This window comes from Drosophila obscura, unplaced genomic scaffold (assembly GCF_018151105.1).
Source record: "Drosophila obscura isolate BZ-5 IFL unplaced genomic scaffold, ASM1815110v1 contig_36, whole genome shotgun sequence".
NCBI classification, from domain to species: domain Eukaryota; kingdom Metazoa; phylum Arthropoda; class Insecta; order Diptera; family Drosophilidae; genus Drosophila; species Drosophila obscura.
This window is the reverse complement of record NW_024542824.1, coordinates 2699685-2725328: the sequence shown is the minus strand read 5'-3', so window position 1 is coordinate 2725328 and position 25644 is coordinate 2699685. Positions and strand designations below refer to the sequence as shown.

Below are 25644 nucleotides of genomic sequence, written 5' to 3'. Positions count from 1 at the left end.
TGTAGACTCTTTTTGTGTGTAGAGTTTTTACAATTTGTGTTTAGAGAAATACAAGTACTTATGCTATATTTTTTTTGTTTGGGTTATTTTAAACTTATTTCCATTTTTGTTTCTTTATAATGTTGTTCTGTATAATGTTGATAAATATTCGATTTATAGACATTTTGGTTAATTTGAATTTGTACTATAAATTAATTGGACATTTTGTGGGAATTTGCTTGTTTTTATAAAAATATTTCAATTTGTTGGGATATTCTTCTGCGAAACATTTTTTTTTTATAAATTTTCTAAAGCTTCATAAAACAGATTTCAATTATTTAAAATATGTATTTTCTTGTGTTGTTTCCACCAATGTAATTTTTAAGCTTTTTCACCATTTTTAATTTTTGAAAACTTTTATTTGATTCCATTCCATTGATTGCAAAAAAATCTAAAATATATTTTTATTTTTATAATTCTGATTTTAGGAAAATTTTTTTTCTATAAGTAAGAATCCTTTTTTATTCTCTAGTTTTATTTTTTCCCCCATTTTTATCTTTTATTCTCGCATGTTTCATCACATAGTATTTTTCCCTCATTCAACGTCTTTCGCTCAAAGTTTTTCCTGCCATTTTCTTCCACTGAAAACTTCCCTCCGTCAAGTGAAATTTTTTTAATTAGATGAGTTTTTAGGGCTGCCTGCTACTCCTTCTGGTAGGTTAACGCTAATTAAAATTTAAAAGCCGCACAATGTGTCGAAAGTTAACAGCCAAGCGGCTTGTGGCATGCCCCCCCACACACGCACATACATGTGAAGGGGGAAGGATTGTATGAATGAATGAATAAGTGTGGAGTGTGGAGTGGGGGAGTGATTGTTTCTAAGGGAAGACCTAAAGCCAGAAATTATTGTTAGCATAGCTGATGATGAGGCAATAATGATGATGATGATGCTGATTGCCGAAGGCCAATGATGATGATGTTGCATGTTGCACCCACACGATATAAGCAGAAATAAAGAATGGGAAAATTATTTCTCCATTGGGGGGACTTACCGCCAAAGCACCATCTGCCTGTGGCACGGGCAAACAGAACGAGGAGTACGACCAGAACCAGTACAGCTACGGCCACAACGATGCCCACAATGGCAGCCACATCCAGACTATTGCTGGGCGGCTTGCTCGAGGAACTGATGCGCACTTGGTAGTCCGTCAGACCGATTGCATTGGTGGCACGCAGATTGTAGATTTTGGTCGTATCCTCCAGCGTCAGTCCGGCGATAGCCAGCGTTACATTGTACTCATCGTTGCCCAGATACTGTGGCTCATACGCCGAATAGCGGCCCTCGGTGCGGCCTTGCGAGACGACCAGCCCCTCGATGGTCCACTCAATCCTTGGCGAGGGACTGGCCCGAATTGTGATATTAACAATGGCGGTATGATCCAAATACAATCCATAAACAGAGGCCTCTGACTGATGAACGGGTGCATCTAAAAGATACAAATAAAAAAAAAAAGATTGCTTTAATCATGGGAAAAGTCTGCTTCCCTGTCGTTTCTCTACTCACATCGCACATTGATGATGTAGGCTGCCTCCTGTGGGGGCACCGACTCGCGATCTGTCTGGTGATGCGAACGGCACACGAGTTTCCTGTTGCTATCCTCGGGCGACAAATGCCATTGGATGTCCTGCACTGAGGTGGACAGCTCCACATTGTCGTTGGTTGGCGTCGAGATGACCTGCAGCTGGCTCGTTTGCTTGTTGGCGGGCATATTGTCAATGTACCAGGAGATGTTTGCTGGTGGGCGGCCATCGCGTACGCTGCAGCGGGCCATGAATTGGGTCTGCTCGGCGAAGTAGCCCTCGCGATCGGACTTCGAGATCAGTTCAATGATGGGTTGCTGGGGACGCACTATAAATGGAAAGAATTCGTTGATTAGAAATGAAGTAAAGAGCGGGAAATTATAGATGAAGATAGTGTGGCAGACCGAGGGTAGCTGCTGCATGATGCGTGCCACATATAAATGAAAGAATCTTTCTTTCCTTTGCCAAATTATCTATGTATAAATAGTTATCGGATGTCACTTACATGCCACCACCAGATCAATGGTGCCTGATAGCTCCTCACCCTCGACGCCCAGACTGCACTTGACCTGGCCATTATTGCTGGCCTTGACCCGCTCGATGGTCACACCGCATTGGCCGGCCTGCAGCCCGGCGCCGTAGTACGTGAATCCTGGTGTCTTGCTCCATTCCGGCGAGAGATTGAGCACCTTCTGTTCGCCAGGTATTTCGATGCGGCAATAGTTGATGGTCCGTCCGTAGCGGCAGAGCAGCTCTGTGCGATCGCCCTCATTTAGGAGTGCCGTGTTGGGCTCCACATTCACTTGGCCAGCAGTGAGCGCATCTGTAAGATACAAAACACACCCACAGAGATTATTATATGAGATTAAGATTATTGTGTAATGCACAAAAGTATCTTGTGGCTGGTAAATGAGAAGTTACGTGGTAGCTTTTGTTTGCTTTTGTCTCTGGTAAATGATTCACAGTTGGAGCTGTGTCTGAACGTTTTGTGGCTGTATTTCAGTGTTTTTTTTTGTTGTTGTTTAGCTATATGTTTTTTTCTTTGTTAAGTATCTCTATCTGGTGTCGCATAGCTCGAGTATCTGCGGACGGAACGGCACGTTCCCCTAGTCTGTGCTGAGGTCTCCAGGTATCTTTGCTAATGTCTCTCGGCAATCAACCGAAATGACTCTCGTATTTAGCATCCGAAGCACCTGCACGTTTTTGCATCTTTAAGAAACGCATCGCATGCAACCCCCGCCATTCCCCCGGCCACCCAGTCATGTCATGTCATTCCATTCTCAACAATGCGGCTGCATTTTCTCATTAAGTTTCAATTAAGATATTCCTATTCTTTTTTTTTTTTTCTTCCACTGTGGAACATTTTTTCCCACTCTCATTGCTGCGGCGGCGGCGGCGGCACTTGCGTAAAAAACTTTTCCACCCAACAGCAGCAGACGCAGCGGCAATGGCATTTGCAAAAAGTTCTTCAAGTTGCAAGATGGGGAGACGAGAGGCCAGGCCAAGAGTCGCATTTTCCAAGCATTTTCTATTTGCCAATTAAGACATTTGAGTAATTTTCCAAGTATTAAACGTTTAGAGAACAGAAGTTTCTCTTCTTTTCTGTTCTGTTCTGTTCAGTTCTGTTTGTCTCTGGCTTTTTGGGTGTTGGGAAAATCAGGAGCAAACGTTTTCCGGCTTTAATTAATAATGCAATTTTAAGTTGGCTTTTGGGATTAAAGATTTTTGGTTTGAGTATTCGAATGCCTAAGTGATTTCTGAAAAGTGATTCCAAGACTAATTCTTAAATGGTTTCTCTCCTTAATTTTGTGGATTTTGTGTGAAGCCAGAAAAAGGTTTGAGCTTGTGTGTTTGCTTTCCCGAAAATGTTCTTGACGTTTCATTTTGGTAAATGCTGTTGAGGTTTTCCCCAAAGAGTTTTCTATATTTTCGGGGAAATGTTGCTTAGGGATGGGTTTATTTCTGGGATAGGTATTTAAAATTATATTTAAGTTCCACTTAAATCAAGGCATGTTTTGGAGGTTTGCCTCAAATAAATTTCCCAGAATTATACTCACGTTAAATTCTCTGAACTAATTTCAAGATGTTTCCCTTGTTTCAGACCACAAATTTCCCTGGCTTTTCCTGAATTGTTTTCCAACAAGTTGGAATAATATTTGGCCAAAAGGCTTTTCCAAATCGGTAGCCTCCATTGATCAATTGATTTGTTGTTCTTCTGCGGCTTTTGGGGGCAGACAACACACTTTGGCAAATTGCTCGCATTACCAACAGATCTGCTCAGCTCCACAACAACAGTTTTCCCAATTGCAACTAATTTCTGTAAATGAAAGCCACAAAATTGCAAATTCTGGCATAAACATGAGGCGGCATGCAACAGCCACCAGCTGCAGCAGCAACAACCACTCATAATAGGAAACTCCAGTAAGGAGTAGCGGGAGGAGTGCTGCGGCCTGCGCCTTCGACTGCATGCAGCTGCAGCCTGAACGCAAAAGCGAATTGATTTCTTTTCGATTCCGTTGCGCTTTTTTTTTTTGTTTGCCTTTTGACGGGTCGAATGTCTGGGCCCAATGGAGATGGCTGGCTGGCTGGCTGGCCGGCCTGACTGACTGGATGGCTGAGTGAAGTTTTGTTTGGTCAGCCGGAAACGGTACGAAAATCAACAGCCATAAGATGGCTGGGCTGACTGCTTGCCGGCCTGCCAGCCTGCCAATCCATTGGCCGTCTTTTCGGTTATTTGCATTCGCTTCTCTGTTCCTCCAGTCTTTGCATTCATTTCGAAGCAGTCTTTAAAAAGCGGGTCATGCAGCTGCTGCTGCTTGTAATTTGAAACTCTTTTCTTTTTTTTTTTTATGCGGACCGCCCCTGAATTGTCGCCTTTACTTTTGACAATTGAGTTGTGAGAGATTTCTGTTCCCTTTTTTTTACGCTGGTATTTTATTTTACTCTATTCGTTTTTTTTTTTGTTTGCATTCACACTCGAATTTGTAGCGCAATGAAACCACTTAGTGATGTGGCAAAAGCAAAAAGCAAAAAGCTAGAGGACCAGCGAGCAGACCACCGCATAAACTAAATCCCTTGCGGCAGAATGGAGAATGGAGAAGTTTTGCTGCAGCTTGGAATTTCAAGAGTCAGCAGAAAATCGTTTCACACCCTCAACACAAAAAGCGAGGGAAATAAACAAGATGCAAAGCTATGGGGAAATGTTGAGACTTTGGGAGTACCCTCTACTTATAGTTCGCTAGATAAAGTTCTCTTTTAGCTCTAACAAATTTTGTGAAATTCCTTTAAAAGTGTAGCTACCTTAAAGGTATCCATTTTTGGATGACACTTGGGAGATACGTGGAGAAATTAACCACCAAATTAACCAATGAATATAATTGTGGATATCATAGGTTGTTCAGGCTGTACTATACATTATTTTATACTTTAATTGATTTGCATGGGTAGGCAAATATCTTTCTTAATTTTTGTATTAAATCTTCTTGTCATATCTTAGATACAAATTGTTGTTCTTAAAGTAAAACAATATACCCCTATATAACGGTACCCTATTAAAGGGGTATTAACATCGAAAAGTGCCACAGTACACGAAGTTTGAAGGGAGGGTGGGGGCAATGCAACACACTGTGGCGCGCGGGAAAAAGTTGAAGTTGAAGCTGGACAATGTCACATTCAGATTCACACTAACACACACACAGAGCAATGAAAACAAACGCTGGAACCGAATGGTAACATTCGAGACGAGACGTTGTGTCGACATACGTTCCAGCAGCGATACTCCCCCACACACACACACAGACTGCCCTCGCACACCACCCCACCCCACATCTCCTTTTGGTGTATATTCAGGGCAAATCTATTTTTTATCCATGTCCCAAGTCCCTTTTTCGCTGCTGCTGCATCTCCTCTTTCTTTTTTTTTTTGTTGTGCAGTGCCTGGGATATTTATTTATTTAGCTTCTTTTTTTTTTTCTTGCAAGCGAAATATTTGGCGGAACATGGTCCATCCTCTCCGGGTTCAGATGCTGTTGTTGTTGTTGTTGTTGCTGTTACTGGATTCTCGGCTGGATATACCTCGTCCGTCCCTCCAGTGCTACAGTGCTCCAGTGCTCCAGTGCTGTGCTTTATTTGATGCCATGTCTGCAGTTTTGCAGCTTTCGCCTTGTGGGCATGAACTGTTGTCCAGTTCAGTGGTCATGCCTCAACGGAAACGTTGCCACCGCACCAGCACCCGACCGACCCCCGAACCGCCAAGAACTTAAAGTGTTTTTGTTGCTGTAGCTGTTGCTGTTGCTGGCTCGTGTGTGGCCATAGAAATCATTTCACTTCAATTTTTTTCCCCTCTATAAATTGTACAAATAGATTTAATTTAATGCCTTCCTTTTTGCGAGAAAACCCTCAATAAAAATCAACTTTGCTTTGCCATCGAGTAAATATCTAACAATCTGGACACGCCTTCGTTCTCCTTCTCCTTCTCGTCCCTCCCCCTTTCTGTGTGTATGTGTATGTATGGCTATTGTTTCCATTTTGGCCACGTTAGCGTCTTTTAGGTGGAACGTGATTTTTACTTAAAATTTTTGTTGTGTTCGAGTATTTTGATTTTTCAATGGGAAATTCTGATTTTTGGGAGTTTCCTTTGGGTCCCCTACAATGGGGTTAACACTGGGATTAAAGCTTAAAATTGGGCTAATAGTTTGGTTTGGCTGATGAGAGCTAATGGAGCATTCATGTAAAGTGCCCGAATATTAAATAAATATGCTTCTTAACTTATTTTGATATTAATAAAAGAAGAAAATTTGTTGTTTGCGCACTTCAATATTTATTTAATTCGATAAAAATTAAGTTTTGTTTTGTTAGCTTACTTTCGGTATTTCGAAGGCAAAGGCATGTAAAGTATTATTGTAAATGATCTATATTTATAAGTCGATCAACAAATTTTTCATGATATTATTTTTCCCAAAACAACATCCAGAGTTTGTTTATGTTTTTCTTTAACTTTCTTGTACCTTTCTTTAAAATCGTTCCATAGTCCCAAACCAAAGCTTCTCTCTCTCTCTCTCCAACGCTTCGATGTAGAGTAGAGGGCCCAAGTGAAAGGCACACACTGCAGCACATGTCTGACGTCTGGATGCTGCTGTCTGCCGCAAATCGGCATGCAATTTCAGCAAAATGAAAAGGAAAATCAAACACACACACACACACCATATGAGGTCTCAATATGGATTGTATACCATTTTCTTGGGTAATTTTCATTTTATCAGCATCGATTTATCAGCTTCTCTTTTCTTTTTTTTCGGTAGGCCAAAGAGCAATTGGAGAGCGATAATTATTACTGATTTATGACGAAGAAAAAAAAACAACTGGTTTTTTTCTCCTTTTTTTTTTTTGTTAACTTCTGGACAATATCTGTGTATCTTTTTCTCCTACTTTTTTTTTTTTGTTAGTTGGCTCGATTTTCGTGGCTATTAATAATGATTGGGTTGTTGCCCGTGTCGCGTCCTTTTACTTTTGACCAAAGAAGCAATTTTCTATTATTTATGGGGGGGCCTGAATGAATCATGTTTTATGTACAAAATTTATTAAGTTTTTGTCTTTGAAAAAGTATTGCAGCAAGCGAAACATGAAAGGAAAGTTCAATGCGGTTGGTTTTTGGGGGGAAACAGTGAAAAGTGAACGTGACATTTGCCACACGTGGCACAAAAGGCAAACAGAGGCGCAGGTACAGGTGTGGAAGTTGCCTTTTTGTTTTTTTTTTGGTTACCACTGGCGAAAGTTTTGTTCACGGCAAGGGCTCTCCATCTATGGCTGGAAGTACTTAAATCGCTTCAAGGAGTAGGGGAAAATGAGAGGTCTTCAGCTATGCATTTGCCTTGAGAGAAAGTTGTGGAGGAGAGCCAAGGCAACGAACCGCTGGAGCCGCACTTTGTGTAGCAGCAGCACTCCCTGTGAGATTATACGCTCCAGCCATGAATTATAATACGGCACATAACTGAAGAATATGGGATCTTGATCCGAGCAATTGATGCCACCCAGGGCCAGGCCATAGAGACGACCATTGCAGAAAATGGGGCCACCAATATCGGACATGCAAATGTGGGCATCAGTGTTTTTCAGGCACATCAGATATTCACTCTCTGCATGGGCATTCCTTTGCAGATCATTGGGTTTAAGGCACTCCCCAAAGGGTCTGGTTTCCACATTAGCCACGAGCAAGGGATTGGCTCTTATGTTGCGACGCTTAAGAATAGATATTATTAGATGTTAGTTATATCTTAGAGATACATAGACAGGCACATACACCATCTTTTAGGGTCCAACCAATGCCTATGCAATCTTTGCCCACATCCAGTTCGTCCGAGCCAATGCTGACACTGACCAAATGATGACCCCTGAACCATATATTTCTCCTCAGTTTAATGACACCCAAATCGTCCTGTTTCTTCCTTTCATACAGAGGATACAACACCATGGACTCGATGCGGACCACTTGCTCACTTTTATCGATTGCATCGGGCAGGGGCGCACAGAAGGCTAATTTAATGCGTCGCGCATTCATCAGGAGACCATTTTTGCTAGGGAAAAAAGTTGCTTAAAGGCTAAGATATAGTTTAGGTTAGGGACAGATTTCCTCATCCTCACTTTGTGATGCAGTGGCCAGAGGTCAAGACAAGACGCTCTGATATGATGACTCCCGAACAGAAATGATTATCCCCGGGATGTTCGACATATTTGTAGGATCGCAGGGAGACCAAATGTGAGGTCAAATGGTTGTACGAAAGATCGGGTATATCGCCACTGATGGAAACCAAAGGCAGCAGAAATGGCAAGATATATGACAGCCACATTTTCAAAGGAAAATAAAATAATAATAATAAAAAAAATATGTCAGAGATTGCTTTGGATGTGACTTTTAATAGAATGTACACTTAAATCAAACGAATTTCTATCTATCTTTAAACAAAATCATTGAAGTTGCAATATATTCCCTCTTCAATTAAAATTCAAATTATTTGGACCATTCCCCTTTGAAAATGATTAAAATTCGTCACAAATTCCATTGTTTCAATTCAAAATCTCTCGACATTTCCCTCAAGACTTAAAATATCTAGAATTCCCATATGCTTAACTAAAGCTGCACTTAAGTCTTCGTAATCAATGCTACTAAGTGCTGCCTCTTGAAAATTATTAACATAAATTCTAGACATTATTTTGGCTCCTTTTACAAGGCAAATAAATGAGTGGATGCCACACATGCTGTAGAGCTATTTAACCGACAGCCAGATTTCTACACAAGTACAATAAACAAATGGTTGCATAGCAGATAGCAGACAGCTGCAATCCGATTCTCATTCTGCCAGTTAATTATTGCAAAACGGAGACAAAGGCCGCCGCTCTGAATATCTCTTGATTACGAGTGCTTGCATTTGGCACTATACTTTTCGATGAGAGGCGCTTATAAGCGTCTTATTGTAATTACCTGACAATGCACTTCAGTGGCATGTACACACAGACACACACACACACACACACACACACACACACTCACACTCACACTCACACACACACACACACACACACACACTCACACACAGATATGGAACTGTAGACGTGGAGGCAGGAGTGCAAATTGTTTGCATATTCGAGCACTTTCAAGAGAGGTAGAGAAAGAGCCAAATGCTTATTAAAGTCCAAGAAATATTATCATAATTAATGCCCTAAAACCCAGACCACAGAAGTTTCGAACAGACCAAGACTCCAAGCTTCTCTCTCTCTCTCTTCCTCTCTCTGTGTGTTTGTATGGAAATTTATGCAGTTTCCATATATATACATATATCCCAATATGTACATATATACGTATATATACCATTTCAGAGTGTGAGAGAGTGAGCGTCAAAGTTGGCACTGGACATGTGATAAATATTGCGGTTCCATAATTCTCATAAATTCAACAAAATCACAGCCAGCCACTGCACTGCACTTCTGCACTCTTGGCAATTTATTAAATATATGCTCGGCACTCGTTGCAACATGTTTTCTGCCTCGAAATTAATTTGTGGTCCATGGTCCATGGTCCATGGGGACTCACTCTCTCGCTTTCTGTGCCCTTAACCCTTTAAGAAGCTTATACAAATTGTGTGACGATGACAGGCAATGTCTCTCTGGCAAAGGGTAAAAGACACGAGGCATAACATATTCCTGCTGACTGCCTGCTGCCTGCTGTCTTTCCTTCTAATTTAATGCATAAAAAGAAGCGCACACGCAAGCTCAAAATGTGAGCAACAGACGTGGAAAAAATATGTATGTTCAGCGAGGAGGATTTTGGCGTTGAGAGAGTTGACTAAAGAGATACCCTGTACCTTGTGCTTGAAAATGTTTCATCTATTTCATCTATTTTGATAATCGTAGAGGATCGATATCATCCACCTCAAAGAGCAAATGCTTCTCTTTATTAAATCTTTTCATATATTAAGTTGGATCCCTAGCTCAAACCTTGTCCAGCATACCCTCTAAACACCTCTTAGAACATTAAGTTAACCCAAACAGACACTCTGCGGGGGGGCGAAAACCCCCGGTGGTACAGCTTTCGACTCGTGCCACACCACAAGAGAGGAGTATAAATTAACATAATTTTCATATACACGCGCCACACGCGCCTGTTTTGGGGCCACACCTAAACCTAAGACCAAAGGATCCAACGCCCCCATTGAATTATGGAAAAAAACGGCAAAGGCGGCAAAGGCGAAAACCTTAAAGGACATATGAATTTCTAGACAGTAAAGTGAAAAGAAATATCAAAGAACAATCTCTGGCCTATCCTCTCTCTCTCTCTCCCAGTGTGACTTAGCTTAGTTGTGGGAGGATGAGACAATGACAGCGGCAGCCCACACGAATGACAGTTATTAATATACAGGAGAAAAAGTGTCTGGTCTGGAGGAAACAAACCGGGAAGAAGGAGGAGGCACCCTGAAATTGCTGCCTACTTTTGGGGCTTGTGCTTTCAGGCTGGATGGCCGCCAAGTGTCGCCAGCGATTTGCAAAAACATTTATCATCAAGCAGACGCCGCAAAACCACAAAAATTATGCAGACAGACCTGCAGAAGGAGTTCTTTCGCTTTAGCCAAAATCAGAAACAGAATCAGAAATCAGAATCAACCGAAAGGTAGATAAAAGTCTAGCCCATGCGATAGTACGAGATGGAAGATGGCAGCTGGAACGATGGAGGGGAGTGGCGCTGCCGGAGACGCCGTTTCGCATAAAAGATGTCTGGGAATGGGGTTTTAATTGTTTTTTCTGCTCCTTTTGCGTTGACAGTTGCCTTCCCCAGGATGTGGCACAGGAGAAGCAACGCAGGAGAGACTTGTATTTTGGCCACAAAATAAATTGATCTGTGGTTTTGGTTCTCATAATTTATGTGCTATTTTTGCCAGCTCTAAGAAGGGGATGGGGCTGGTTCTATGTCTCGTAGAAAATTTGACAAATGGCTGGGAAATCACAAAATGGCGTCCTCGGGGCAGGGCTCTCTTGCTCCCCGCCCCCTCCTTTGTGCCACACAAATAACAATGCGTCCTTGTAAATGTTAACGAAATTGACATTAATTTTATGTGTTGCTCCGCCAACAAAATCAATTAATTATTGTTGTTGTGCCACACAGGAAAATACGAGAATATTTATTCTGTTGGTTGGAGGAGGGTGGAGAGGCTATTGATCCCTATTGGTGTTGACATCCCCCCACAGGAGGATGGCTGTGGGGTGGGGGAGTGTCTGCTGACTGTCGCTTGTATTTAAGAAGAGAATTTAATTGAAGGGAAGAGCTTAAAGGAAATACAGGGAAATACAAGTGTGCTGCTTGATGGGATTTTTACTCAAAATTAATGAGAAAAATAAAGGACTATGACAAAGAATTAATATTCTTCAAGTATTTTATATATAGATTTTAAAGCCACTTTAATTCAGAGTTTGAGTCATAAATATGACTGTTTTTGGATCATTCTGTTACCATTCATGCCTAAATAATAATAATAATAATAATAAATAATAAAAATAAATAATTATAGGCGCTTTTTGGTCCACATAAATTTCAAGAAAAATTCTTTGAATCTATACACAAATTTCTCTCATTTTTCTACGCGTTATATCTCCACAGAAATACCTGCTCCATTTACACACGTCACCTTAATGCAACCGATTCTCCATATCCCATAATATTTGCAGCATAATAATCGTAATTCATTCATCAATTCATTTGCAAATTAATTGAATGCTCTCTCCACCTGCCTCTTTAACCGGGGATTCGATTGCCTTCCGCTTCAATGATCCGCACAATTAACGCTGGCAAAATCCAATGTGACATTCATTCAGTACAGTACGTTGTTTCATGAATACCCCATATGTACATTATACATGCCTGCCCACTGTTTAATTGCATAATTAATATGCGAAAACTAATTTGTATGCTAAATATGTTTTTTGTATTTTTATTTTTTATTTGCAATTCGTTTTTTTTTTTCATGCGATGTGTCAACGGTTTGTACTCTTTTACCGTTAACGGTTTTGTTTTAACGGTTCTGCGTGTCTTTGAACTCTCTTTGGAAACCCTCTTTAAACTTTTTGGGGAGGGGTCGATGTGTCTGTCTCTGACTCAGCAGCGACTTGTTGCTGACCCACAAAAATGTGTGTGTTGCCATTTCGGAGCGGAGCTGAGAGAGAGAGAAAGAGAGGAGAGCAAAGTTCTTTGGAATTCATTATTTCTACGGCTAATTGTTTCTGTCTCTATCTCTCTCTCTCATCTCTCTCTCTCTGCCTGTCTTGGCCAACGTGTTTGGCACATTTGAAATGCTTTGCTAATTTAAGCATAAAATATTGTGTGCTGACCATTGCAGAAAATATTTTGTTCTAGAAAAAGAAACTTTCGCACAAAAATGGAAAACTTTTAACTAATCTTTGGACTTGAAGAATGGTTTGACTTTTGAGAGAGTATAATGCAGGGAAAGAAGAGTATTTAGGCGTCTAAGGAAGCCTAAACAAATGAAATATTGTTATTTTTCGATGCAATGATCTGTGGGAATGCAATAGAAACCAAAGATCTTTCACAGTAAGATTATCTGCCAGAGAAGAAATTATTCCATGATTATAATTATTATTATAAATAATTATTATTTTCTCTTATTGCTAAGAAACTTTGCAAAGAAACTATGCACTATTTATAGGAAGAGTATCTAAATCTTTGCCACCTAATATGCTGCCCTTTATTATTTTTGTTTCTTTCATCTTTTGCTTGACTTTCAGTTTTGTTTGTTAATTGAATTTTGTGCTTTGTTTGCATTAGGTTTACAGTTGAAAAAGCATTGAATAGATTTTGAGGCAATTAAGCGTTTTTAAACAAACAAAAAACAAACAAAAAACTGAATGCAACATTTTGTACATAACGAAACTTCAAGCCAAAACGAGTTGCCGTTGCAGAGTTGTCAGCCGCCGCACTGTCCCTGACATGCAAATGTCTTGTCTTTGTGTGATGCAACGTGGAAAACGTGTTTTTCCAATAGACAAAGCTCCGGCCTCAAGGCTGAGAGTGGTCTCCATAGTTGCAGTTGGTCCAGTGTTTGGATCTGAGAAACAACCTGTCTTTCCGGCCACAAGGTTATCCAGTAGTTCCCATGATTTCTACTGTAATTTTTTTTCTGTGTTTTTCTGTGGGTGTGATTGGTCTCATTAACAAACGCTTTAGCACTCAGATTAACTACAAGCGCTAGCTTTAATTGTGCACAATCTTTTCCACCACTAAACCTCATATATATATGTATAAATCATCTGAATATCTGTTTTTTGTCAGCCCCTGATAATACCATAAATATTTAAATAAAAAAACCGCACAGCAACAGCAAGAACAACAATAACAAAATCATTTCGCTGGTAATTAAAGTTTATTAAAAATACTTTCATATTAACTGTGTAAATATTTTACACAAAAACAAATATATATTTAATGCAGGTTTTTTTGTTGTTGTTATTGTGGCTTTTTTGCCCTTCTGTTTTGTTATTAATACGAATTGACAGACGACTGGACTGGACTGGTCTCTGCGAATGAATTATTCGCCACAGGGGCTCATACTCGTAGGTTTATTCATAAACTGTGTGTGTGTGTTGACATTATCTCTAACCAAACAACCAATCTAACCAAAATGAAAATTCCCCACACACACACCCAAAATCAGTCGGACGCCTGGGGGGAAATGTAGGGGAAAATATTGAAGATGTGTTCTGGAAAAGGATATCTTTTGCATGGCGTAGAATTTCGATGAATTTAATTTATTTTAAATTAATTTTAAATAAATAATAATATTAAGTAATTTCGTTTAAAATTTGAGATTTCTAAAAATTTTCTCCCGGTGAGATTCCTTTTCAGAACGTTGTCTCTGCCTCCAAGAAGCCCTTCCAAGTCCTCGTCTCTCTCTTTCTCTTTTTGGTTAAAACTTTGAAATAATTTAAGCTGGATAATTTATCATAACAATGGGTCTCAGAGGGAGGCAGAGAGCTTTCACCTTTTGTTAAAGCTGTAATTAAAAGGTTATCTCTGCTTCTCACTTTTACTCTCAGTCTCAGTCTCTCCCACTCCTTGTGCGTAGTGTGGGGTGGGTCAGGGGTCAGTCATTGCCTAATTCTTGAGGCGACGACAAATGTGTTTTTGGATGCCAAAAGGCCAGAGAGACACCTGGAGGTAGTAGGGGGTTAAGTTTAAGCCTCGTTGCGCCCATTTAACCTTTGTGTGCAGTCTGGGGGTCGCTGTGTGAATTCTGGGAGTGTGACTGGGCGGCTGGGAGTGTGCCTGTGGGTGCGGCATGTCCACAGGCAAACATAATTGAAGTCATAAATAACGAATTATGTTGTGAAAGTTGAGCTGGAGTCAGGCAATCCAGGTACGAGTTTACCTTAAACAGCAGAAAGGCACTGACTTTGCTGCTTATTTCTCTTCTTTGGGATTTCACACTTTTTGCATAATTATGACAACCCTGGCTGCGTTTAACAGCAAAGCAGAGAAGGGGGAAGGCCAACCCTACCCACCTAGCGACGAGGGACGAAGGTCTACTGAGGTGCGTGTGGGAGTTTCCGTGTTCCTTCTGGCTAATTATGCACAAGCCAAAAGATTTATTATGATGGAATAACTTTTGCTCCATAAAGGTGGCACACGGCGGTGACGATGGATAGCGGGGGGTGTTTTCTCCTCTAATTAAAAGATTCAACGCTTTGGCGAACAGTTTTAATAAATTTTATGATTTTGTTTGACAAGCCTCCAAGGCCTTTGGCAGCGCTTCCTGTTTTAGTTTTTTCTTTTTGTTTGTCACTGGAAAATAGTTAGCTCCGATGGACGAAAAGAGGAGTGTTTGCTGGGGATATGGGATAGGTGAATGGATAGTAGAGAGGAGTATTTGTTAGGGTTTTTAACTTTTTCTGCATTTCAATTTTGTTGTATTCCAAACAGAAGCTCCACTGAGGCAAAGTGTTTTTAATTAATGGACGCTGCCGATGAGGCTACTGATGAGGCTACTGATGCTGTCTGCTGCCTGTTTCCTGATGCTGCTGCTGCTGCTCTGTTTGCAGCCCATTGAATGCCAATAAAAGTGCATTAAATTGCAATTATGTTGCACAGTTGCAAGTGGCAGTGGCAGTGACAGTGGCAGAGACAATACACTTTTCGAGAATTTCCATACTGATAAATGACCGCTGCTGCCGCTGGGGATATTTCGTCATGTGTGGTGTGATGTGGGATCGGAGGTGGAGCCTCTGCTGTTTGCTCTTATAAACGGTTTTTCCCCGAACCTGTTTCACATTTTTTTTTTTTGCTTTTTGTATTGTTTTCTCTTTTAATTAAAACAAAGTCAACTCACAAAAGACACGGCGAGTGTGTGTGTGTGCAGCCATAAACTGCAAAAGTGCATTAAAAATGCATTTCAATATTGGTTATGTATTTGTTGTTCTTTAATAATCGAAAGAAGGAAGAGCGAGTCGGGCTTCTAGGGGAGATTCCGAGTCCAGTTAAATTCCCTCTGAAGGGAAATTCTCTGTTGATTACAGCGGTAAAATGTAATTTTAATTATGGAAAAAATGTACTCGAATTCGGAAAGATGTAAGAACACTTTGAACAATATTTGAATTAACTCTTACTCTGTTTTTTTTTTATTTAAACTTTTTAAGGAATTTATTAAGAAAATTTGAAATTGAAATTTGAAATTATTAAAAGACTCCTCAGTATCCATGGGATTGCGCTGGCGGTGTAGATATGGAAAAATAAATAGGTGGTATGCCCCTCCTTTTACTGCTAAGCTACAGTGAGAGAGAGAGAAATATGGAAAGAGCGCGCGTGCGATGCTGTTACGATATAATTGTTTTTTAGTTTGCTTTTTCGACAGACAAAAATATCATTTAATAGCCAAGAAAATTTTGGTTCCCCGGTCACTGCCATTAACTAATTTTTTTTTTACCCATAATCTTGCTCTAATTTCTCCCGCATTTCGCTTCTATTCCTCATATAATATGCATCTATATCGCCCACTTTTCTCTCTCTCTCTCTCTCTCTCTCGCTCTATGTTTGAGCTTCCTTTTGTCAACATTTTGCTAATAATTAATTGCAGAACATTTGTTGATGTACGTTTTTGTCATGTCTCCGCCCACTGCCGCTCCCGCTCCCGCTTCCATTTCCGTTTCCGTTTATCTGAAGGCAAAGATTTCCTAGCAGCACGAAGCAGCACACAGAGCACAGAACACGTTTAAATGAAAAGTTGGCCTGGCAGTAAACCGAATTACAGATATTTCCAACCGAAATGTGATTAAGGGCAAACTGGGCGAGGAGGAGGAGGAGCAGAAGGACTACATCTCCGTACCTGGAAGACTCTATGGAGCTGTGCAGTTTTGCTCATTTGCGTTGATTTCGAGCGGAAAACGTTTGTCGCCAAATTTCATTTCATTCCGCTTTCGATTGACATTAATTAATGATTGTTTCGAGCAGGAGTCGGAATGCTGTAATGCTGTATGGCTGTCTGTAGCATTGATTTACGTTGTCATCGATTCTCTTGGTCACATTATTATGCTGGCGACAGCAACAACCCAGGACTCAGCACAAGTCCAAGCAGAAGACGGGGCACAAGGAGGTGTGGCATCTCCATTGAAAACGAGCCAAAGAATTGCTGTGGACTTTGGACTGACGGTCGGTCGGTCGGTCGGTCGGTCGGTCGGTCGGGTGTTAATGATGATGAGCCTCTGTCCTTAGTCTGGCAGCTTCGACTCCTGCGACTCCTCCTACCGCTCAATGCCAATCCCAATCCCAATCCCTATTGTGGTCTCGTCCGAGTGTCTGATTCGTGCCAAGTTTCAGTAATTATAGGGACAGCCCCCACACAGAGTTTGCAATGGGGAATTGGACTCTGAATCGGCATCTGAATTGGAGCCCGAATCGGACTTGGTTTCAAAGTCAGTGGCAATATTTAATTATGGTTTTGGCTGCCACTGAGGGAGTAGAAGGAGGTGGAGCAGGGGGAGGTATGCTGTGGCATTTGGGGACTTTGTGGCTTTTCCTTTTGGTGTTTTGGGTGGTTTGGGTGTTTTGTGGGGATGGCACGGGGAGGGGTGTTATCAATCAAATGGCAATTTGGTGATTAGCATTTAACCACGGGACACCACTCGACGACACACGACTGAATTGAAAAGTCACCAAGTCACCGACAGCGTCCACCTCAAAGCAATTCCATTAAAATTGCCTGTGAACTATTAATCTGCTAAAAGCTAAAGGACTACGTTGGTTGCCTACCTCCTGCCTCGTGCTGCGTATAGGGAATATCTAGGGATAGGGAATTACTCTTGGACTTCAGTTTGAGATTTTTACTCGATTTTATTGCTTCGATTAGCTAATCAGATTAGCAGCAGCAGCACCAGCAGCAGCAGAAAAACATTGTTTATTCTTTGCATATTTCATGACCTTTGACACGGGGGCCAACATGGGGATCCTCAAAGCAGAAATCTTTGCTTTCAGCAGCAAATCCTGCGAGGATTTCCATGAGCTGGATGAGTTTACTGACTTGCATTTCTATGCAGGAGGACACGGACACGGACACTTCTTTGCACTTCCTGTGGGGGATAATAAATGTCAGTTCTTGTTGGATTTTCACTTAACTTTCGCTCTTCGGATTGCGCTGGAGGTGAAGATGGGTTTTGTTCAGAGTAGAAGTTTTTCCAGGATTAATTTTAGAAAGAAAAGTTCTCCAACCTTTGGCTCAGAGTTGGAGTTTTCCCGCTGCTCTTGCCAGAGGAGGGGTGAAAACCCATGAAAATGCATTCCCAAAAATTTGCATAATTTCATATTAAACAAGAAACGAAGTGAATTTTCATTGAACAATTGCTTTTCCTTTGGATTGCCAGCTGTGCACACAAGTGTCGTGTCTGTCGCCTGTCGCGAGGAGAGCAGAGTGTGGGGAATGGGGTGTGTCCCTCTGTAATTGAAAGCAATGCTGGGCCCTGCAGGGGGGTAGACACATAGGGTTCAGGATTCCAGCGGATAATTCCACCCTAATTATGTCAGTCTTTGGAAAGTGGCCAGGGGCAGGGGCAGCGGAAGCGGCTGAAATTTGAGTGTGTCAAAGAATTATGTCATCAGAAGAGGAAATGGAAAAACTCCTGTCAACCTTTTTTTCTCTTTTTTTTCTTTTTGGTCATTTGGAAATTGAGATGTTAAGAGTACGGGACGGGGGGTTGGGAGGCTACTTAAGAGCTACTTTCGGTTTGGATTTGCGGGCCACAAAACAATTGAATGGAATAAAGTTGTTTTCCTTGGGGCAAAAGTTGCAGCCGAGGCAAAGTGTCAGCTGTTGCCATTGTGTGCAAGTCTACGAAAGGAAAAAAAAAGCAAAAAAAGTGCCAACAGGTGTTGCACTAAGGAACAAAGAGAGTGCGTGGCAAAATGAAGGGAATATTTTGCAAACAAAATCGTCGATGGAAAAATAGATTTTAAATCAATGTATCTTAAAGCTATACATATACATACATACATATGTATGTATGTACTACCTATGTGTGTAAAATTGCAGCATAAAGATACAAATGTATCTGCAATCAGAGACAGAGATAAATGGAACGCGCTTTACATCTAATCTCATTAACACTTCACTTAATTTCGCTTTTCCATTGTCAGCTTATTTTAATGGAAAACCAAACCAATCAACCAACCCCCCTCTAGTTAAGCGCCCACATAGCCACCTCCCACACCCCCTCTCTCACTCTCTCATAGCTATTTAATCAAATTTACAATTTTAACGCTGCTGCCAAATGAGGGAAAGATTTTCGGCAAATGTTTCAATTTTCTGTGGTGCGGGCTGCTACTGTTGCGGGGATATTGTTGCTGTGTTTTCAGAGGAGTAGGAAAAGAGATACAGTGACAAAGGGGGGTAGCATGAGGCTAAAAACCAGTTAAAGTCATTAACTGTCATTGTCGCAAAGTCTTGTAATTGAAACAGAGGCACAGGCAAAGTGCAGGCTACAGACATTAGCTGTAAATGCAATTTTAAAATGCAGGAAAAAGATTATCGTAGCAAGGGGAAAGAAGGAAGCGTATTGGGTGGGAAAAAGGGAGAGAGTAACGGATCTGGCATTATTCCAAATCTATTTGGTATATGTTTATTTATCTTCATCATCAATCAAATGGAATTTTTTAATCGTACAGACCTTGGCCCTGGAGCAGAGATTTCTAATGATCTGATGAGGATACGCATATGTACATATCCCCCCGTTCATATTTCCTTTAGAATTCTGAGGATCATCTATTCCATCAATCAAATTTCAGCTCTACAGAAGCTTTCCCCTCGTATTACGTTCATCCCTTAGGATTCTTCGGATCTCAGTCATTCCTCCTATTTTTTGTCGCACTTGATGGCCAGCAATAAGCCTCTTGACTGACCCTTAAGTGACCTCATAAGCCTAATCCCCCTAATCCCTCCCTAACGAACGAACCGAACCGAACCCAATCGAGCGCCTGTCAATTAGCGCCTTGAACAACTGCCAATAGCTGTCATTCATGCATTCATTCATTCATTGAACATTGGAATGGTGAATTGTGAATGAATAACAACAGTCAAGCTGTGATTGCTAATCCCCCCCATAAAGAGCAATTCTAAAGAGAACTAGAGCTACCTGGACCTGGTCCTGGACTGACCAGCAGCCAAAATGATCTCTGGATTTGTTCGGGCCAAAAAAATCCCCTACACAAATGGAACATATGTAACTGCCAGGGCATGCCATTGTGCAATCTGTATAATAAATGTACATTCGTACGGTACGGCTGGCTAGATGTGTCCTATGCCAAATACTATTATGCATTGTGCTACGTTTCATTTGTCTATTTGCAAGGCGGATTTTGTATCCCCCTGGTTGGTTGGTTCCTGCTTCGTACTTTCTCTCTTTCTCTCCACATTGCGTACTTGATTTATTATTAAATCCGTACATGGTTATTAGTTTTCTTTTTCGTTGCTGTTGCAGAGGTAGTAATTTCCAAAAATTTCCTATATGTATGCACCCCTGCGGATCTACACACTACCAAAAAAAAAGAAAAAAATACAACAAAAAAAATATAACTAGAAAGGGGGAACAGCCGCTGCCTCCTTTTTGCACATTTCAGCGCGCTAACATTTGATTTATATACATTTTATTATTATATTTGCTTTTGGGTCGATGCCCAGCCTCCTGCCGCTACCCTTAACGGTACTCCTCTTCCTGCCCTGCCCTGCCCTTCCTCCACTGCTGTTCCCCTCTTGTGTTCTGTTCCGCTAATGAATTCAAATGTGTGCGTAATTGAGTTATTAAAATTTCAGTGAACAGCCAAACCATAGAATGTTCTGCGAAACGGAAGGAAAAGGACAGGGATTGGGACTTTGGACCCTTTTTTGATAGCAAGGAATTTCATTTAATTTTTGATTTTCGGGTAATACTTGAGAGGCGTTCATGTGTGTAGGGTTTTTGTTGTTGATTTAGATTTACTTGGGAGATAACAAAAAAAGCTACTGGAAAATTTTAATATATTTTTTTTTAATTTTAATTTATGGCCAAGTGAAATGCAATTTATCTTTTTGGCAGGGATTGAGTTTTTTTCAGGGTTTTGAATAAAGGGTGAATAGAGGAATGAATATGGAATTAAGAGCATGAATATAATATAATAGAATAAAGGATATGAAATGGTTGGAGTGTCTTTTAGTTGGTTTCAATGGTTCGTAGCTATTTTATTTAAATCTGGGATTAGTGTTAATTGAATGAATTAATTGAAATCTGACGGAACCAAAATCACAAAACTTAAGATAATAAAATATATTTTGAATTTGCTGTGCCATAATCGTCTGTCTTTATCTGTTACAAATTTTAAGTAAAAGAAACCACAGTTAAGCTCGGAACAGTATCCCCTAATCACTTTCCACTTCCAAAAATAAAACATTTAGCCTTTCCACACTTCATAAATAAACATTTTCATGTGTATCCAACGATCTGGAACTGCATTTAAATACCAATTTTGGATATATTCAAAACCGTATCCGAAAGCTCTCTCTCTCTCTCTCTCTCTCTCTCTTTCCATTCAATTTCGCGACAACAATTGCCAGCCAGACCAATGACTCCTGAACTCTTGGCTCAAATAATACCGCAGGCAATAATACCCCTTAAATACGACCTCCGCTTAAATTATGCATCAATCGATGAGCTCTCGAACACCACCAAACAAAAAAAAAACCCAAAACCCAAGCCCCCCAAAACCATTTGTGAATCCTCAGCAGAAACACAAAAAATAAAAGAAAAACAAAAAACCCAAACTAGACCCAAAAGTGAAAAATGTTTCGTTAGCGCCGCAAATATGTGAAAATGGTGGCTTTTCATTTTGTTCTTTTTTTTTCATACACATTTTCACATATCGAGGCACTTTTTTTGGATATTTGGTGGGAGTTCGTAGTACGAGTGTTATTTGTACTCTTTTTAAGGGGGTGTTATGGCTGAGTGGAGGTGTTGGGAGAGCTATAAACAGAATGAGTGGTTTTGGAAACTTCTTAAATCGGAATACTATATAAGTTACTTTTAAAAGTTTTAATAGATTTTGTGTAAAATTTCTCTCCTGTTTTTTATTAAAATAAAATAACTTTAACAATAATAATTAAAAATAATAGCCTGCCAAACTAGCATCTCGCTCGCATCTCTCCCTCTTCCAGTGCGTCCTAGCAATAAATCTCGAAAGAGTATACCCAACTTTGTTCTCTGAATTCATAATTTTTTTCATTTTTGTTTTGCTGTTTGTTGTGGCATCAATTGGCGCCACAAATTTTGTTCAGTTTTTTTTCTGTTTGGTTTTTGGCAATTTTTTATGGGCCATTTAAAGAGCGCCATGGGAATGCCGTCGGCCATTGCGAGTGCCATGGGGCGGTGGGGGTGGATTATTCGTACCGTGTGCCGTGTGAATGGAGGCGGTACAAACAAATATTAACCTTTTTTTTTATGCCTCGTGCCCCGTCGCGCTGCAAATATTTTGCAATCAAAAGGGGGGTTGCACTCGTCATCGCGGGGTTAAATCTATATAATAATTTCGCGTGCTCTTGATTTTCACGGCACTTCTAATTCTCAAGTGCCTGGCTGGCAGGCAGGCAGGGCAGGGCAGAAAAGGGGCTGTGCTGTGTGATGTGTCTGCCGTATATTAAAACCCATATTTGGCTTAATAGTTTTTGCAATTACCCGAAAAAGGGGTCCGCAAATAACCCTCTCCTTCGCTAGGAAAATACTCCTTGATACAGGGCCCGGAAGTGCCATTGGAGAGGAGTTGGGTTAAGGAAGTGGATGTGGAAGTGGAGTGGATATGGAAGCGGTCTGTTTGTGCGTGAAATGTGCCCTGGCGTCAGAACATTTATCAAAACGGTGGCAAGAGCGAGAGAGTGAGAGGGAAAGCTATTCAAAAGGGATTTCACGGGTAAGGGCCCTCACATGTCTATCATGAATTATATTATAGCCTATGATTGTGATTCTACAACTGTATCCTGCCTAATTATGCGATTTCTGTAGCCAAACAGCTGGCTGAATAAAATAATTGAATGGTTAAGGTATAATGATTGTAGAGCAGGGAATTTTAAGGGGAGCTTAGGAATGAGATTAGGAGAGGATTAACTGAACTCAAGGGAAACGCTTTGTAGAATATAAATAATAGGAAATAAAAGTAAAAAAAAATTAAATCTTACAGATTAGATGTCATGAAATGATTCTTCAACTAAAAGCTAATTTATGGTACGAATGTGATATCATTTTTGATAGAATTCAATTCAGTGTCCTATTAATATTTATCTGATATTGATTATATCTTTTTTATAGACAGAATGAAGAAACCTAGTACTGATTTTTGTCTTTTTTCTGTATTTCATTGAATATGCCTGTCATATATTCTTTTCTTTCTACTCTTTTCTACAGCGGACCATTCTGAAGTCTCCTATTTCGTTTCCCTAGTTTCCATCTGTCCTCGAACTTGTTCTTCCCCCATAACTGGGACACATTTGTGTGGAGAAAACAGTTTCAAACAGTCTCAAGTTCGGCCCGAAAATGGTACTCACATTTAGTAAACGTTTATCTTGCTCATTGATTTTCCCTTTTTCCACATGCAAAACCAAGTCAAAAGACACTCGACAGCTCTACTCTTTCTCTGTGCGCTCTCTGCTGTATTGTAAACTGTTTCGAGTGGCACTCGAATGCCTCCTCCTCCTGCTCTGTGCAGCCCACACTCCGCCGCCACACAGTCCACAATTTATGTAGATTTTTAAGTGGCAAATTGTATTTGCATTTTAACTTTTTTAGACCACAAGAGAGTAGCTCTTTGTGCCCCTGAAAGCCTCGAAGGAGAGGGTCTCCAAAGGGCACTTACTGATTGCTTATTAATTGAACAAATTCATTACGAGGTCTGTTGGCCTGCCCGCCTGCCTGCCCTTGCAGACTTGGGCTTGACTTGACATTTCTCCTGTTTTGTTGTTTGACTGTTGTTTTGGCCTTTTGAAGTGTCCTCAATATTTTTTTGTATACATTTTTTTGTTTGTGTAATTTGTGGGCGTGTACTCACAGTATACAGCATAAAACTTCTTTGAACTTTTGCCCCTCACAATGAGTCATTGATTTTGAAGTGCGTAATTACCTGGAAATAAATGGAAGAGAAAACGGAAAATGTTTAGTTGGAGTTTGAGATTTTATATCTGGAGAGGAAATACTTAATGTAAATATAAAACATTTTAAAATAATAATTTAAAATATTCAATTTGTAGAAAAGATTTATTTCGAATATTTAAATATAAAATTGATTGCATCAGACCTATAGATGATCGCCTTTATGGTGCGTGCCTTTATGCGCACATAATACTCATATATCAGCAGCGTTGCTTGTGCTTCCATGGATACTTAAGTAAAGAAAATATTTTTGGGGAAATATAAGAACTCAAGTGATGAAAGAAAAAAGACCTGTCTAGACTTTGGTTTACGCTGAAGTACTTTGAAGAATACTGCAGGCATATCTAGAGGCACGTATCCACATCAACGATGTATGTATATGTATATGTGTATCCCTCCCTATTTGCCCACATTCACACTCCGTTTTCCCCCCCGCATGGGTCATACATTGAGGCTTATTACACTAATTACTGTGGGGAGGCCACTACTGCACCGCCGAAAAACACAAAACTTTTTTGCCTTTGCGGTTTGCAAAGAGAGAATGAGAGAGAGAGTGAGAGATCCAGGGAATGGGAGGGATAGACTATCCAGGATACCAGAGATAGAGTTACGAGTTACGTTTCGGTTAATGGCTTCCAGGGGAATCGGGCATCGCGCATCGCATCGCGTGCAGTAATACAATTTTGTTGAGTTAGTGCCGCCGCGGACGAAGCGGACGCGAGAGAGATCCTCATGGCTCATGGCTTATGCATAAATAGCAGAGTAAATAGTGCAAAAATATTCTATGCTCTTAATTTTATTTTTTTTTTGTATTTTCTATTTTGTATTTTGTTTTCATATAAAATAAAACTCTGCGGGCGAGCGCGACATTCTTTACGAAACGGAACGGAATGGCAGTCGTGATGCAGTGGAAAGCCCTGGGAAAGGGATAGGAAGAGGTGTAATGTGTATGCAAAGCTAACGCCATTGCGGAATTTTTATTGCCCTTCCGCTGCTGCTGTCAGAGCGGAGGAGAATAGCAGAGGAGGACAAGAGCAGCCGTACACATACACACACCTTACACTCGCATGCACACCCATACCGAAAAGCTTTAAAGTGCCATCATGAAATATTTCATGTAAAAAAAACAACAACAACAACAAGTAGGAGAGGTTGCAATGGATGTAACTAAGGGATAAGCCAAAGGGATACTCTGTAATTTTTGATGTTTTTTATATTATTCAGAAAATTATTGAGATATTTAGTAGAAATATTTTTCGAATCCAAAGAAAAGAGCAGTGAAAACTGTCAAGAAGAGTTTCCCCTGAATTTTTGAATTTTATATATTGCATTTTATATAATGGTTTTCAGGGTTTTATAATTTTTTTTTATTTAGTTGGATAAAACCTGCAGCTATATTTTTGAAATCCCATTCTACCGCGTTACATATCTCTCCATAACTCGATGATACAATACAAGGAAAACCTACCAGGTACCTGTAAAATGAAATGAAACAAAAGCAAGCGCTGCGAATGCATATATCCATTCACTGAAAAGGGGAATTTCAACAATGCCACCGACCGTTGCACAAATGGCGCCGCACAGTCAACTATTCATGTCTGTGCTGTCCGTCCGCCTTGTCCGTCTGCCTTTTTTGTCTGTGGGTTGATTTTCATTACAAATTACGTTTATTCACCATTTAAGCCAAAATGCAGAGCACCCACAATAAATTGGCAAATATTTTCACAAAAATTTATTGCACTATTTTTTTGCCCATTTTTGTTTGTTTGGTTTTTATTTTAATGAAGAGCTAATGAAGTCTCACGAAAAGTGCAGTTTATAGCTAAGGATCCTATACGTTCTCCATATCTTATATATTTTGATTCTCTCTGCTTTTCCCGCT

General features: G+C 40.4%; 2 protein-coding genes across 12 annotated transcripts in view; both read right to left on the bottom strand.

Annotated features, from left to right (window-relative positions):
* LOC111080927 (fasciclin-3) overlaps positions 1-25644 on the bottom strand; it is an 89024-nt gene that overhangs the window by 7150 nt on the left and 56230 nt on the right. For all 11 annotated transcript variants that reach the window (XM_022376796.2, XM_022376803.2, XM_022376813.2 and 8 more), the window contains exons 3-5: positions 2066-2383; positions 1544-1888; positions 1032-1466 (exon numbers count right to left, since the gene is read on the bottom strand). In XM_022376796.2, the coding sequence (XP_022232488.2) occupies positions 1032-1466; positions 1544-1888; positions 2066-2383 (1098 nt within the window). The remainder of the gene's footprint in view (positions 1-1031; positions 1467-1543; positions 1889-2065; positions 2384-25644) is intronic.
* Positions 6943-9047, bottom strand: LOC111081025 (anionic trypsin-2). The gene is made up of 3 exons (XM_022376945.2): positions 8199-9047; positions 7858-8131; positions 6943-7796 (listed from the first exon to the last, which is right to left on the bottom strand). Exons 1-3 carry the CDS (start codon positions 8402-8404, stop codon positions 7413-7415), a joined length of 864 nt encoding a protein of 287 aa, XP_022232637.1. The 5' UTR covers positions 8405-9047; the 3' UTR covers positions 6943-7412.

What these genes read in the sequence shown, in the direction of transcription:
- LOC111081025 (XM_022376945.2), bottom strand. Translation starts at nt 8,404, where the DNA reads ATGTGGCTGTCATATATCTTGCCATTTCTGCTGCCTTTGGTTTCCATC. An exon ending in TCTGGCCACTGCATCACAAA is followed by an intron (nt 8,132 to 8,198) that starts GTGAGGATGAGG and finishes TTTTTTCCCTAG; the next exon opens with CAAAAATGGTCTCCTGATGA. An exon ending in GTTGGACCCTAAAAGATGGT is followed by an intron (nt 7,797 to 7,857) that starts GTATGTGCCTGT and finishes TCTATTCTTAAG; the next exon opens with CGTCGCAACATAAGAGCCAA.